The sequence below is a fragment of the Amblyomma americanum genome, chromosome 4, assembly GCF_052857255.1.
Source record: "Amblyomma americanum isolate KBUSLIRL-KWMA chromosome 4, ASM5285725v1, whole genome shotgun sequence".
In the NCBI taxonomy this organism is placed as follows: Eukaryota; Metazoa; Arthropoda; class Arachnida; order Ixodida; family Ixodidae; genus Amblyomma; species Amblyomma americanum.
Window position 1 is genome coordinate 43,123,808 of NC_135500.1, and position 14,804 is coordinate 43,138,611.

The window sequence follows — 14,804 nt, forward strand, 5'->3', positions numbered from 1 at the left end:
GTCGGCCTGCGAGATCCTCCTGGATGAATACCCTTCTCTGCCTCGAACCCATCGCCTTGTTCCAGACCGTTTACAGAATGCCGACAACGAGTTCGAACACATCATGGAGCTCGGCATTTCCGACCTTCATCTAGCCCATGGGCGTCCAAACTACACATGGTACCGAAGAAATCCCCGGGGACTGGCGGCTCTGTGGTGATTACCACGCCCTCAACAATGCTACCGTTCCCGACCGTTATCGCCTACCTCACATCGCGGATGTTACCACAGCGCTGCATGGTGCCACAATTTTCTCTGAAATTGATCTCGCCAACGCCCATTACCAAATCCCCGCAGAACCATCCGATGCGCCCAAAACTGCAATCATTACACCATTCGGCCTCTTTGAATACATCCGCATGCCATTTGGCCTTCGTAACTCCGGCTTGGCCAGACATTTCAACGCTTCGTGCATGGCCTACATCGATGACGTCCTCGTATTCATCCGCGATATGGAGCCGCACTTGCAACACCTCCGGCAGCATCTCCAACGTCTCCCTGATCACGCCTTGATTATCAAAAGAGCAAAATGTGAATTTGACAATTCGGAGCTCGGCTTCCTTGGTCACGGTGTCAACCACTCTGGCACCTGGCCTCTCCCATCAAAAGTCAGAGCCATTCAAGACTTTCCGCACCCTGCCTCAATCCGCAAGGTCTGTGAATTTCTAGGCCTTAATAATTTTTATCGCCATTTCATTCCCCACTGTGCGGCACTTCTCAAACCATTGACAGACATGCTTCAAGGCAAGAAAAAAATTTGCGGTGGTTTAGCTCTGGTTAAACCTGGAGTGACGTGATAGCTACAGCTGGCCGAGTGGCACTTGCTCAATTGAATTGCAAAGTCAGTCTTTCGCCGCTCCGTTTCGCTGGGCGCTCCATCTTTGTTCCACTTGACATAGCGCATGCGCACAGCTGAGGCAGCTCGGTTTTGCCGGCGCGCCGTGCTGCCAGCAGCAGCAGCTGCTCCGCACCACGTGGCTGGTCACGTGTCCAACCAGGTGACGAACGTGATCAGCCACAGTGCCGCGCCACCTGCAGCTGCTCCGCACCACGTGACCAACCACGCGACAGCGTGGTGGCACCGCCACGGTGAAGGCTCGAAATGCTACCGTAATGTAGCTATCACTACAAAAAACTCCGCACCACTGACATGGTCTTCAGATGCTCTGGATTTTTTTCAGGTTGCCAAAGCAAAATTCTCTGGCCTCACTCTCCTTGCCTATCCGCGTCGTGATGCACCCCTACGACTCATGACCGACGCCGCCGACTCCGGTGTTGGAGCCGTGCTACCACCAGTGCGTGGATGGTGCTTGGAGCCCACTATCTTTTTTTCTCAAACAAGTTTTCCGCTGCCAAAAGCCGCTAAAACTGTGGACTTCTTGCCATGTACATGTCGGTGCGGCATTTCAAGCACTTCCTAGAAGGTCGGCAGTTCCACATTTTCCCCGACCACAAACTACTCACTTTTGCCATTAAATTGGAGAGCGGTAAATTCCTTGCGAAATTCGTCACCTTACGTACGTGACGGAATTCACGACCGACATCAGACATGTGCAAGGCCTTGACAATGCCCCGGCGGATGCTCTGTCATGAGTTACAGCTTCTCGCGCCTCTGCTGCTCCATCACGGAATCTCGACTTTGCCGCCCTCGCACAAGCGCAGCAACATGAAGCGGAAGTTATGGACCTTCGCAAGGACCCTGGCTCGCTGGTTCTCTGTGGAATTCTCCCTCTGTGCCCCGTCCCCATCCTCTGCGACACTTCAGCAGGCACTCTGCACCCTTTTGTCCCCTCTGCCTTTCGTGTTCTTGTCTTCGACGCCCTCCACGGCCTGTCCCATCCCGGAATTCGCGCCACGCAGCATCTCCTCACAAAACGTTACATCTGGGCCAGCATCAACAAAGACATGCGTGCCTGGGCCCGTGCCTGCCTGGCTTACCAGCAGTCTAAAACTCAGCGATACAAGACATCTCCCTTCGGCTCGTTCCCGCCACCATCAGCCGCTTCAACAACGCCCACATCGATATCTTCGGTCCCTGGCCACCTTCCACTGGACATCCCCATCTTCTTACTTGCATCGATCGGTTTACTAGCTGGCCTGAAGCGTTCTCTCTGCCTGATACTACCAGTGACACCATTGCCAGAACCTTTGTTGCCAGCTGGGTCTCCCAGTACAGGTTTCCCTCGATCATCACCACTGACCATGGCATCCAGTTTGAATCTTCACTTTTTAATAACTCTATGACTATGCTTGGAACTTGCCGAATTAGAACTACTGCTTACCATCCTATTGCCAACGGCATGATCGAATGCTTCCATCGTTCGCTTAAGGCATCCCTTAAAGCCCAATTTGACACTACCCACTGGACTGCCTCCCTACCACTGGTTCTGCTCAGCCTTCGTGCTACACTGAAACAAGATCTTCATTGCACTTCACCAGAACTCGTCTTCGGCTCGCCCCTGCATCTTCCAAGTGAATTTTTCGAATCCATCGATTCGTCTACAAGTCCCGACTCTACCGATTACGTGACGAAGCTCCACAACCTTTACAGTCATCGATGAGCGCCACATCTCAAACACCAGTCTCGGCCACCTTTACACGTTCCATACGAACTAGCGACTTGCACACACGTCTTTTATCACTTAGACTCTGTCCACAAGCCACTTCAGCGCCCTTACATTGGCCTGTTCCGTGTACTCGAAGGAACATCCAAGTTCTTCATCGTCGACATTCATGGGCACACTGACGCCATTTCAACTGACCGCTTGAAGCCAGCCTTCACAGATGACGCACCGCCCACTGCACCTAAATGTGTGGTTTCTCTGCACCAACCGGTCGGCTGCCCTCCTCCGCCATCTTTCTCTGCCACTCCTCAGAAGCGGCACGTATCGTTCCGGCTTCAAGCTTCACTGGACTCCTTCACTAGTGGGGCGGGAGGGAGGGCTACTGTAGCAGCAGCAGCGGCCTTACGCAGCACGAGCGGCACCAGCCGCCGAAGATGATGACGCCAAAGTGCAACCGAAATTGAGCTCCCTACTCGTGTCAGTGTCGTTCGGTTCTCTCTGGATCAAGGCATCATATGCTCTAACAAACGAGCCAATAAATCAACCATTGTCTTTATATCACCGGCCTCATACTGATTGGTGCGACAACCTTGCCATTCTATGGTCGCTATGACGCACCTTTCCAAGGACATCCACATCTTGAACAATGCCAGGTTGAGCGCATAGCATGAAGTCGATTTCGTTTTTAGTCTTACCATTGGAGCTCTTCCAGGTCCACTTCCTGTTCTCTCATTTGCGGAAGAAGGTATTCACGATCCACAAATTATTTCTATCTGTGAACTCTACTAACAACTCTCCCTTGCTATTCCTAGAACCTATACCATAGTAGCCTACCGCCTTGTCGCCAGCCTGCTTGTTGCCCACCTTCACAATGAAGGCATCTATTAGTGCAGTGTACTGTGATTTTACTTTGTTCATTGCCAATTCCACATCTTCATAGAAGCTTTCCACGGGCTGATCATCATAGCTAGTCTCAATAGATAAGGTTCCAGCATTAGACGTCGCCAGGTTCAAATTCCAATGGTTGGTGTCCGGAGTAAGAGGTTCTTAGCATCCTCTGCTGCATCACAGCTCTGACCGCCACCTTGGCCTTGGCGCCTCATTATTGGGCACTAGACTGTGCTCGTAGTACAGGAAAGAGGTGATGACTTAGCTCCCCTACGTTCTCCCCACGGCCCAGAAAACTGGTGTTCCTGAGGTTCACTAAGGTCTGGGCATGTTGGTGATTCATGATGGAAATGTACAGCGCAAATAAAGACTAGGACACAAGGAAGACACATGGAACACAAGTTGGTTGCAAGTCAGCGCTCGTGTGTTCCATGTGTCTTCCTTGTGTCCTCATCTTTATTTGCGCTGTAGATTTCCATCATTTTCCTGAGGGTCGTGAAAAAGTCTACTGGCTGGGGGACTTCATTGAGAGGTGTATTGCCCTTTTGTTCTTGAGTTGCATACGACTACAGAGATGCAGGAGACCTGCTGAAAAATTCAGGAGACCTGCTGATCTATGCAAAAGCTAATGCTAACTACAAAAGAGGACAAAATTAATGCGATCGTCATGTTGCACTGCCAGGGGATGATGCCATTTTGAATTTTGCTCTTGGTTTATTCTATGTGCCTGCATTTTTACAAGCAGGTTTATCTTTCTTAGGTATTCGGATTTTACCAGAATTAGTGAATTTTAAATACTCTTAAATTATCTCATTCTTGATAAATCTCCCTCTTTTTTTTTTTACATCCCTGCAATGAAGAGACCACTGGTGACAATATCCTGCAAGCACGTAATATTTATGCAACGTTCTCAGTGCTGTTACATCCGGGCACCCGCCCGTCTGTGTTGGCAACGTGGTCAGCAAGGCTCACCTGCTGGAAACCAGCACTAAGCTTCTTCGGTATGGTTCCGAGCCACGCGATAAGAATCACTCCCACGTTCGAGACCCGCGTACCGAGAGTGTCACCCAGGTGAATTCCGGGAACCAAGTAAGGGGGGTGAGGGCCCGCAGAACGCCGCCGCAGCGAGCGTCGAGCACCTCACAGCACCGAGTGCGGCTACACTGGATGGACTCTTGGCGAAGCGGAGAGGCCGCCGCAGGGATCGAGTGGCAGTTAATCCCCAAGTTTTCTTCCTCCCATCATCCAACTCCTTTAACTCATCGGCAGTCCTGTCCTGGCGGTGGTGGCGGTCGGAGCAAGCGTCGTTCCTGACCTGAGGTCCCGTCGGGAGCGACTCCGAACCCCCATCCAACAACTGGTGCCAGCAGTGGGATAGAAGCGCCACATCCAACAACTCGTTGGCAGCGGTGCGATGAACCGGGTGACATGGTGCTGCATCTGCGGGTGAGTGCTTGGTTTTTGCTTTAGATCCTCCAGGCTTCAAAATTTGAACTGCTGATTGGTCGGGTGTATGACTGTAGCACAGGGGTAGTAGCTCAGAATCACCATGAGCGAGCAAAACCAATATTTAAAGGCAGCGACCGTGGACCTGACGAGGTTGTCGAGGGCAAAAATGTGGTTCTTGTGCGATGAGTTAGGAGTAGATGTGGTGGAAAGCGTGACAGATTCGGATATTATCCAGGCAATCAAACTTTTTGAAACAGAATTAGAAGATGATTTCGAAATTGCTTGGGACAACATGCAAAGGTGGGCCAAAAAACAAGAGCGTAAAAGAGCTCAGGAAGCTGAAATGCAGAAAGAAGAGGCAGAGCTGCAGAAGCGTAAAAGAACAGAGGAAACGGAGATGCAGAAACAAGAGGCAGAGCTGCAGGAGTGGAAACGAGTTCTCAAAGAGGATATGCAGAAACTGGCAGTGGAGCTAGAGCAGGTCGAACCCGAGGCTGACAACAGGCAGCTCTGTAAAGGCATCAAATGGGAAACAGAGTGGAACCCTTTTGGCATTGTAAATTTGGGCAACTTCGAGTTGTGGAGTCACTGCGGCGTCAGTGAACAAGTTGGGGCTAACACTGCGAAGCTGGAGTGTCAAGTGTGTGGAGCTGCAGACGGGTTAAAATGCAGTACGGAGAGCCAGGCTGCGGCAGAGGACGATAGCCTGGTTGTAGATGAGCAGTGCATTTCCGAGGAAAGCACCGAGAGTGATAAGCAGGCAGTGGAGGACTACTTTCTAGGAAGTGAACTGCCGAACTCGGGGGCAGAGGAAGGTCTGTCAGCTGTGTGGAGCTGACACCGCGATGCGACGAAGCCAGTTTAAACTTGGACGGGCCCAACTTGGGGGCAATGGAAGGTTCGCCTGTCAACTGTGTGGAGCTGACACCGCGCCGCGAAGGCGAACAAGCCAGTTTAGACTTGGAGGGAGGTTTCCGAGGAGCGATAGAAAAACTAGAAGAAGCTAGCTTCGATGAGGAGACGCGCAAGACACAGCCGAGACGAAAAAAAATGAAAAGGGCTAGGACCAAGACGAAAGAACGGTTCAAATGTCAGGACCTAAATTCGGGGCCGCAGACAGGTGCTAACTTTAGCACAGGAAATGTGGCAAAAGGGAAGGAAAAAGGGAAAGCAAAGCCTTCCCGCATTGAACCTTGTAAATCCGCGGCTAATGTTAGTCAAAATGTGCGGATGCTTCTGAACCTGACCGCAGTAACGGAAAGGGAAGACCGCATATTGGAAGCAAGACAGGAGCGAGGTTTTGCAGAAAGCATTGGCCTGCGGGAAGACCGAGACCACATCGAGCTGACAGAAAGGCACTAAGAAAAAAATCCAAGAGGCCCGAAATATCACAAGACGCTAAGTTGTGTGACATTCTGGGGAGGCAAGCGTGGGCCTCGAGAAAGAGACGTATGCAGTGGGGTTCCCCGCGTGCGCTTGAGAAGGAGGGGTCCGTCCATTTCCACACGGGTTTTCGGGAAGCGCGCAGGGCGAAAGCGTAGCCTAGCTTACTTGGGACAAGAAAAAATGGTGGCTTCTCGAGCTGGACGTGGTTCGCCGCCAGAAGTCGGTTCCTGACTTTGCATGCTTTCCCAAGGCCTTCTGGGCGCGTCGAGGGGGCGCGGACAGGGGCGGTCAAGAATGGCGGTTTTTAGCTGCCTTTTGTCACGAGTTGACAGCATTTCAATCAGTCAGAGCGTGACCCCGGCGGGCGCGTCTGAAAAGCTAATCCGTTCAACGCGGGGGTGGTGAGTCAAGCTTTCACCCCGCGTAGCCAATCGAAGTAGCTGTTTTTTTATTCCTCTTTTTCGGGGGCTTGTGAAATCGGGGAAGAATAGACTACTTGGTTTCAGGTTTACAATTAGAGTTGATTGAATATGGTTGTACTTTCTCATCATTTTGACAGAGGCTATTTTTCCATTGAGTTAGAAAGGAGTGTCAAAATTGCCGTGCTACCAAATGATAAGGACACTCACAAGAATACAGCGAAGACAGTTCCCGTGTAGATGATGAGCTCTTAGGTGGAACCGCTGAGAGCTAGGAATTTTCTTTATGTTTTAAATTTTGGAACTTGTTTCTTTTTGTATCTTTGACAGATATCGGAGGAAAAGTTTGGTTGAGGGGGCCATAGTTTAGGTACCCTTCGCTTGTCTCATTCAGGACATTGTAGCTAGAGTCGCATAGAGGAGACGTTGATTCCGTAATGGGAACTGTTCTCGACAGACGGTTTTTGTCTCTTAATTTTGGCACATATTTGCTTTTGTGTACTCGGTAGATTCGGGCGTGTCGGACTTGGTTGAGTTACCAAGGGCTTGTTGCTACATTAACGGAAATGTGGCTAGTGCATTGCGAAGGCAGTGAAAATAGGTGTATTTGTGCGCATTTGCACAATTGTGTTTAGCGGTGCACGATTAGCTAGCCGTTGGTGTTATTCGGAGAGTAACCGAAGGAAAGGAAACTGCAGAATTTTGTGGAGAACAGCTGTAGCAGCTTTGTGTATAGCTGAAGGTGACGAGGTGTCACACTGAAACAATGAGTTTAAGGGAAGCGTCTCGCTAGTACGAGAGTGAGTAAGGTTTGTGCTGCGCAGTCACATCTTTGAGAGTTCGACCAAAACGTTGATTCTCAGTCTCGAGCGATCAAGCTTCTTTGAGAAAAACTCGTAGATTAATCTGAGTGTGAGCCAAGATTTTAAGCAGACTTTCGATATTTGGATGGTTTAGGGGCATCAGAGCTTTGACTAATAAGGGATGAAGTTTCTATTCAAAATTTGTAGGCTTTGACACACCACCGCTTATTGTACAACGTGGCAGTCTGTCCTTGGCGACCTCAGATGTGACGCGGACGCTCGCTTTCACTCTAAATTCGGGCAAAACTGAGGGATCATTATTCGCGAGCAGGATTTGTTTTGGCATTAGAAGGAAGCTTGGTGGGTCTGGAGTGAATTCCGGGCGCTTACGCGTGGGACAGTGCTTTGTTGTTCGGAACTTCCCATCTATGCTTTCCTTTGTTGGTGGTTTTGGTGCCTTCGGTTTGTCTTTGGAGTTGAATCTTCAAGCCAGGAAATCAACGTGGACGCAAGCCCATCTCTTCATGCCCAGCGGTTGGGAGCGCTGGCCAGTCGAGATTTTCCAGGCCACGGAGGTGTTGTTACATTCGGGCGCCCGCCCGTCTGTGTTGGCAGCGTGGTCAGCAAGGCTCACCTGCTGGAAACCAGCACTAAGCTTCTTCGGTATGGTTCCGAGCCATGCGATAAGAATCGCTACCCCGTTCGAGACCCGCGTACCGAGAGCGTCGCCCAGGTGGGTTCCGGGAACCAAGTAAGGGTGGCGAGGGCCCGTGGAACGCCACCGCAGTGAGCGTCGAGCACCTGACAGCACCGAGTGCGGCTACACTGGATGGACTCTTGGCGAAGCAGAGAGGCCGCCGCAGGGATCGAGTGGCAGTTAATCCTTGAGTTTTCTTCCTTCCATCATCCAACTCCTTTAACTTGTCGGCAGCCTTGTCCTGGTGGTGGTGGCGGTCGGAGCAAGCGTCGTTCCTGACCTCTGGTCCCGTCGGGAGCGACTCCGAAACCCCATCCAACAGTGCCTAGGTGCCACCAGGTTAAGCACCTGGCAAGCTTGTGGAAGTCATGGCACCAGATAGTGTCTTTAAAGTCCTGAATATCGCAAACACTGCGGCCAGACACAAAAACTAAGCTTATCTAGAAATTGTCGACAAGCGAATTTTTCAAAGGGAAGTTGGTTATGAACACAATTTTTTCATATGTCATGTAAGATTCTACTATAACAATCAAATTATCCGCAGACCTCTCCTCGGCAGACTTACATTTTTTTCCTATTGACGTTTTTGCCATTGTCAAAAATGTTCACCACTGGTTTTCTAAAGCAATCTCTACTACTCGATGCAAGCTTTAAGAAAAAAATTTTGCTACACATAGGGTGAATGGACCATTACCTTAAATATTTCCACAACAGTACCTTACAATATTCTACAGTTGCCTCATAATTAAGCCTTTAACCTCTGACCCCGAGCTGTACTCGTCAAGGAAGTTTGTACCAATGTCACCAACGACGAGTCACACTTGTCCAGCCTGAATTTCCACTGTTTCCACCGTCAAAGACGAGTTACAATCGTCTGTTGCTTTGGTTGCAATTTTCATCCCCAGAGGGCCATAGTTGTCCATTAAAAACCGCATTTCAAGGATTTTGCTCGTGTTTTGCCTGGCAACTGTCTTTTCAGAATGGCGCTTCACATGAAGCATGCCAGTGACGGCGATGCTCGGACAAAAAGAAGTGCTTCTTGGAGTAGTACAGAAAGCAGCATTGCTGATGACGTAGAATCTGTATCAGACAGTCACTCGGACTCTGTGTTTGAACTGCATACTGCTTCAGGTGACAACCACAGCAACTACGGCGACCACAACAATGGTGACGTGCTGAGTAGTGCACATGTGTGGCAGCGTGTGAACACCAATAACCCTCCACCTGCGCCTCTGCGCTTTCCCTTTTTTCATTGCTCAGAATCTTGCGGCAGCCCTCTGACAATATAATATTCTCGGCTAGTTCCATGTATTTTTTTGACCGGGGCATCACTGACCTAATCGTGACAGAGACGAACCGGTACGCAGTAACGAATTGTACTGCTCACGGTTCTACATGGAGACCAGTATACCGCGATAAAATGGTGGTCTTCTTTGCACTAATAATAATGCAGGGTATTGTTGGCAAACCTCAAGTTGAGGTGTACTGGTCAACAAAGGAAGTTTTGGTGACACCAGTGTTCAGGAAGACCATGCCAGGAACTGCTTAAGCGCATTTATGAGCTGCCTGCATTTCACCACTTTGAAAACCGTGGATGAAGCTACCCATCCACACCCCAGGCTATGGAAGCTGTGGTTCATTATCACAAGATTGAACGAGGCCTTCCTTGCTGCCTATGTGCCAGAACAGGACGTGTCCGTTGATGAGAGCCTCTTGCTTTTCAAAGGAAGATAAGCCTGAAAGCATATCTTCTGGTGATATGTGCGAGATATGGCCTCTAATTCTTTCTATTGTATTAATCTCCAAGCAGCTACATTTGCAATTTGGTAGTCGACACTGGCAAGGGGGCAGAAGACATGGCCGGCGAGGAAGCAATGGGTACCAAGGTGGTGATGGACCTTATGGAACCCTTTCTTGAAAGGGGTACACGTTGACAGTTGACGAGTACTACAATTCCCCAGAACTAGCTGATATTCTTCTCAAGCGGAAATTCGATGCCTATGGAACAGCTCGTCCTAAAAGAACGGACATGCCTCCGTTCAAAAACATCACTTTGAAACAGGTGAGATAGCTGCCATTAAACGTGGGAAATGCCTCACCCTCCAACTGAGAGACAAGAAGCTTGTCACATTCCTAAGCACAATTCATTCACCTACAATGCAAGATGGTGTCAACCGCACGAACAAGTTGCTCAGCCCAAGATTGCTCTCGACTACAATAACACAACAGGTGGTGTCGACCAGTCAGACAAAACATTTCGTACTATCTATCGTTGCACAAGGGGCAGAAGGTTTACCACAAGAAACTATTTTGCCATTTTCTTGACATAGCTATTTTCAATGCCTTTTGCCTGTACAAGCAGTCAGGAGGAAGACTGAGCCATCTAGATTTCCGCGTACGACTTGGAGAGTTATTACTTGAGAAGCACCTCCACAACCTGGCCAGAACAGGAGCAGGTCAGAGATCCAACTGCTCTGTAAAGGCTCAAACCAATGCCGAAAAAGCTGGAGCCAACGCGGAGATGTGTTGTATGCACACATGCCCATTCCAAGGACACAGCAAAGAAGCCACGCAAAGAAACGCAAATATGGTGCAAGGACTGCCAAGCTGGGCTTTGTGTAACACTATGCTTCGTGGTCTACCACACAAAGAGTGACTATTAATATGAAAACTTGCCTGCCTTAGGACGAAGCAACGTCTGTGCAGTTTTCAGTGTGCTACGGTGGTTTGCATCAAACAAATACTTCAAATTTCAGTACGTTGTGACCCATTACCACGGCATACATTGAGAGAAAGCCGCCCTTAACAACAGCTTTTGTTTTTTAGATTTTGTGCTAATTGTAACCAGAAATCAATGATGTAATATATTTTCAGAATCAGAATTGCATGAAAAAAATTATGGCCACTTAAAAAAATTGGCGATTTTGGTACGTTTTTATTGGCAGTTAAAGGATTAAAATTAATGTCCAAGAATCCTGCACTTGAAGGAACAGGATGTCAAGAGATCAAAGCACTGCTCCAGCTCACCGGGATTACAATGTCAATCATGCCCTCAATACAAAGCCCGATTTCAGTAGCAACTTGCCATGTTGCTGCCAGACAGCAAGAAGAGCATGAGAGTGCAAGCTCACTTGTGCGTAAACGCTTTGCCACAGATGTCGCAGCGATGGGGCTTGCCGCCCTGGTGCACCCTTTGGTGTTCACGGAGCTTGTCGATGCGAAGGAAGGTGCGACAGCAGTCCGGACACTTGAGTGAGCGCTCAGGTCTCCCTCGGTGAACCTTGGCATGCACTGCCAGCCGCTCGGCTGTGGGGAAGATGCGCTCGCATCGGTCACAGGCATGTTCCTCGCCAGTGCCAGGCTGGTCAGACCACCGCTCCTGCTGCTGCCGTTCCATGTGTGCCCCTGCAGACATTGCGCTTTTGCTCAGACCACTCTCGTAACAAAAATTTTGGGGGACACTTAGGATCTACATTTAATAGTATGACATGATAGCGTAAATTGGTCCTGTTAGCAACTCCACTTGATCTCATTAACATATTACCCAGATCACGTGCTCTACTGATGTTATTAGGTCATATGTCACAATAATATCATGTGACAAAGGCATACAGTCATTCGCATACAGTAACAGCTCACCAACATGCACTTTGCTACTCGCTTAATCACTACTCCCTTAATTAGTACCTGTATAATCATACACACTCGTTAGCATACAGCTGTAAGCTGCCACATTATGTGAAACACCACAGCACATGCATATTTTTATTTATTTACAGAAGACTGCTGGCTTTATTGCAAAGCCTTAAGCAGGAGTGGGTGTAAAATACACTTTGACAAAAAGAAAACCTCCCTGAGGTACACGCAACTCAGCACACAATACCGAAAAAAATGAACGACGAAAAGAAACAACATTATACAATATTAGACGACGCCTGGCGTCAAAATGAGCACTGGGGAAAAAAAAAAAAAGGAAAATGTTGAATGCTGCAAAATTGTTACGAATTACTAAGCGACTCCGTAAATGACTCCACAGTAGAAGCCTCTACAATATTCGCTTTGAGGACATTCCATTCCCGCACAGTACGGGGGAAGAAAGAATTCTTGTATGTTTCAGTGCGGCATGAGTATTCCTTCACTTTTAAAGAATGGTAGGATCGTGTCGAACGACCCGGGACGAGCTCAATGTACTTGCTGCTGTTAATTCCTAATTTGTTGTGAACAATCATGAACATGTATTTAAGCCTCTCACGGTATCTCCTGAGCTGCAAAGAATCCAAATTTACTTTCTCAAGTAGCATGGTAGGGGACGTCTGCCAGCTGTATGAATTATAAATAAATCGCACTGACTTTCTTTGAATATTTTCGAGTGTTTTAATGTTTTCTTTAGTATAAGGGTCCCACACAACAGAGGCGTATTCTAAAACAGGTCGGATAAAAGTTTTGTAAGCTAGTAACCTAATTTCCTGCGTAGAGTACCGGAGAGATCTTCTTAAAAAGCCAAGTTTTTTCATAGCTTTATTTTTAATATTAGAAATGTGTTTGTTCCACCGTAGGTCAGAGCTAATCGTTAATCCCAAGTACTTGTAGCTGTCCACGGTAGACAGGGGATGGTTATTAATAGTATAGGCAAAACTTAATGGCCGCTTCTTCCGCGTAATAGACATTGAAACTGTTTTTTTAGTATTAATACTCATCTGCCACGTTGAGCACCAATCATGAATTTTAGCCAAGGCGTCATTAAGAAGAAGCTGGTCAGCAGGAGTTCGTATTTCATGATATAATACACAATCGTCGGCAAACAGCTTGATTTTGACAGGAATTTCTTTAACAATGTCATTTATAAAAATTAAAAAGAACAATGGCCCAAGTACTGAGCCTTGTGGGATACCGGAGCTTACCAAAGCTGGGCTCGAACATGCATTGCCGATTGATATGGACTGATATCGAGACGATAGATATGCTTGTACCCACGTCAACAGTAGATCGTTTTTAAAGATAGTATTTAGCTTTAGCAAGAACTTTCTGTGTGAGACGCGGTCAAATGCTTTTTCGAAATCTAAAAAAATGACATCAATTTGACACTGGTTATCAATGGCTGCGGCAAAATCCTGCATCGTCTCTAGAAGTTGGGTCACTGTAGAGAAGCCTTTGCGAAAACCGTGTTGCCGGTCGTCAATTACATGATTGGTTTCCAGGAAGGCTGATATATGCCCAAAAAGTATATGTTCAAGTATTTTTGAAGAAGTACACAGTAAAGATATTGGCCTATATGAGCTAAGTAGAGATGAATTTTCAGTTTTGGGAATAGGAATAATTTTTCCGTGCTTCCAGTCCTCCGGGAGCTCGGCGTTTAACAGAGACTTCTTAAATATGAGCGTTAAGTACTTGGAACACCATTCAGCATATCTCACAAGAAACGTATTTGGTATGTCATCAATTCCCGGCGTCTTTTTTGCGTAACAACTGAGAAGCAGAGAGAAAACACCTTCTTCAGTTACAGAAACATCAGTAATAGGCGGACAAGCTGAGCTAAAATGAGGCTTTCTACCATCATCGTGCGTAAACACAGTACAAAAGAAACGGTTGAAAGACGAAGCAATCTGTGTCGCATCAGTAATCAGTTCGCCGTCAACGACAACGCTGTACACAGGTTTCTTTTTCTTTGATAACCGCCGCCAGAAAAAATAAAATGTTGTTTTAACAAAACCTTGCCAACACGCAAGCGTGGCCTAGGGGTATCGCATCCGACCCTCAATCCAAGGGTCAGGGGTTAAATTACCCACAACTTACGAAAATTTTCTTTTCAACACAATTTATTTACTTTATATACATACATGTCGTAATGACATTTGAGTCATGCTGCAACCTTGTAATCCAAATTTCTGCGATGTTTCAATCACTTTTCAAAACCGCTGCTCCATGTGCGACATTAAATCTTTTCAACCAGTCCAGAGTTTCGCAACACGACAGCAGATGCTGATTGGATGACGCCGAGTTTACAACTGAACGACAGCCTTAAAACTGCCACTTTAAAATAGTTCCTCAGGTAGCTTTTGGTTGCATATTCAATGAGGTTAAAGCTGGCTGTATGAAGATAGTGTACCGAGCCCCTGCAATGCAGCATGCTTGCCACCAGCTGCTTAGTAGAAATGCCTTCTGCACTCATGCCCCTGAAAGACTCTTCTAAGCACCCACTCGCTACCACAAACAGAAATTCCTCTGTATAGTAAACCACTGAAAGTACGTTTATCTCGCCATCAAAACCAAGATCCTCTGCAGCGAATTTCTGCGAAAGCTAATATGCTTGAACATAGTCTTCTTTTCCTTGTACCATTTCTGATTAGCATTCTCATCCAAGACAATTTTTGATGCCAGTGTATTTGAATATGCCTTCGAAATGTAAGCTGTTATCCAGGCATGTTTCTGTTTATAGTTGTGTGTGTGCATAATGCGATGCTGTTCTTGTGCTTGCTTGAAAAAGGATTCTGTATTTAGTTCTTTTCCTTTCCTGCTTGGGCCTACTAAAGCTTTCAATGCTCTGAAAAAAAAAAATTAA

At 47.6% G+C, this 14,804-nt stretch overlaps 1 protein-coding gene across 7 annotated transcripts in view; it reads right to left on the reverse strand.

Moving 5' to 3' along the window:
* The window catches only part of LOC144127912 (uncharacterized), an 89,919-nt gene that overhangs the window by 15,204 nt on the left and 59,911 nt on the right, over positions 1-14,804 (reverse strand). For all 7 annotated transcript variants that reach the window (XR_013313615.1, XR_013313616.1, XM_077660903.1 and 4 more), the window contains one exon: positions 11,377-11,650. Coding sequence is in view for 5 of the 7 variants with exons in the window: in XM_077660899.1 (XP_077517025.1) it covers positions 11,377-11,650 (274 nt within the window). In the remaining 2 variants the exon portion in view is untranslated. The remainder of the gene's footprint in view (positions 1-11,376; positions 11,651-14,804) is intronic.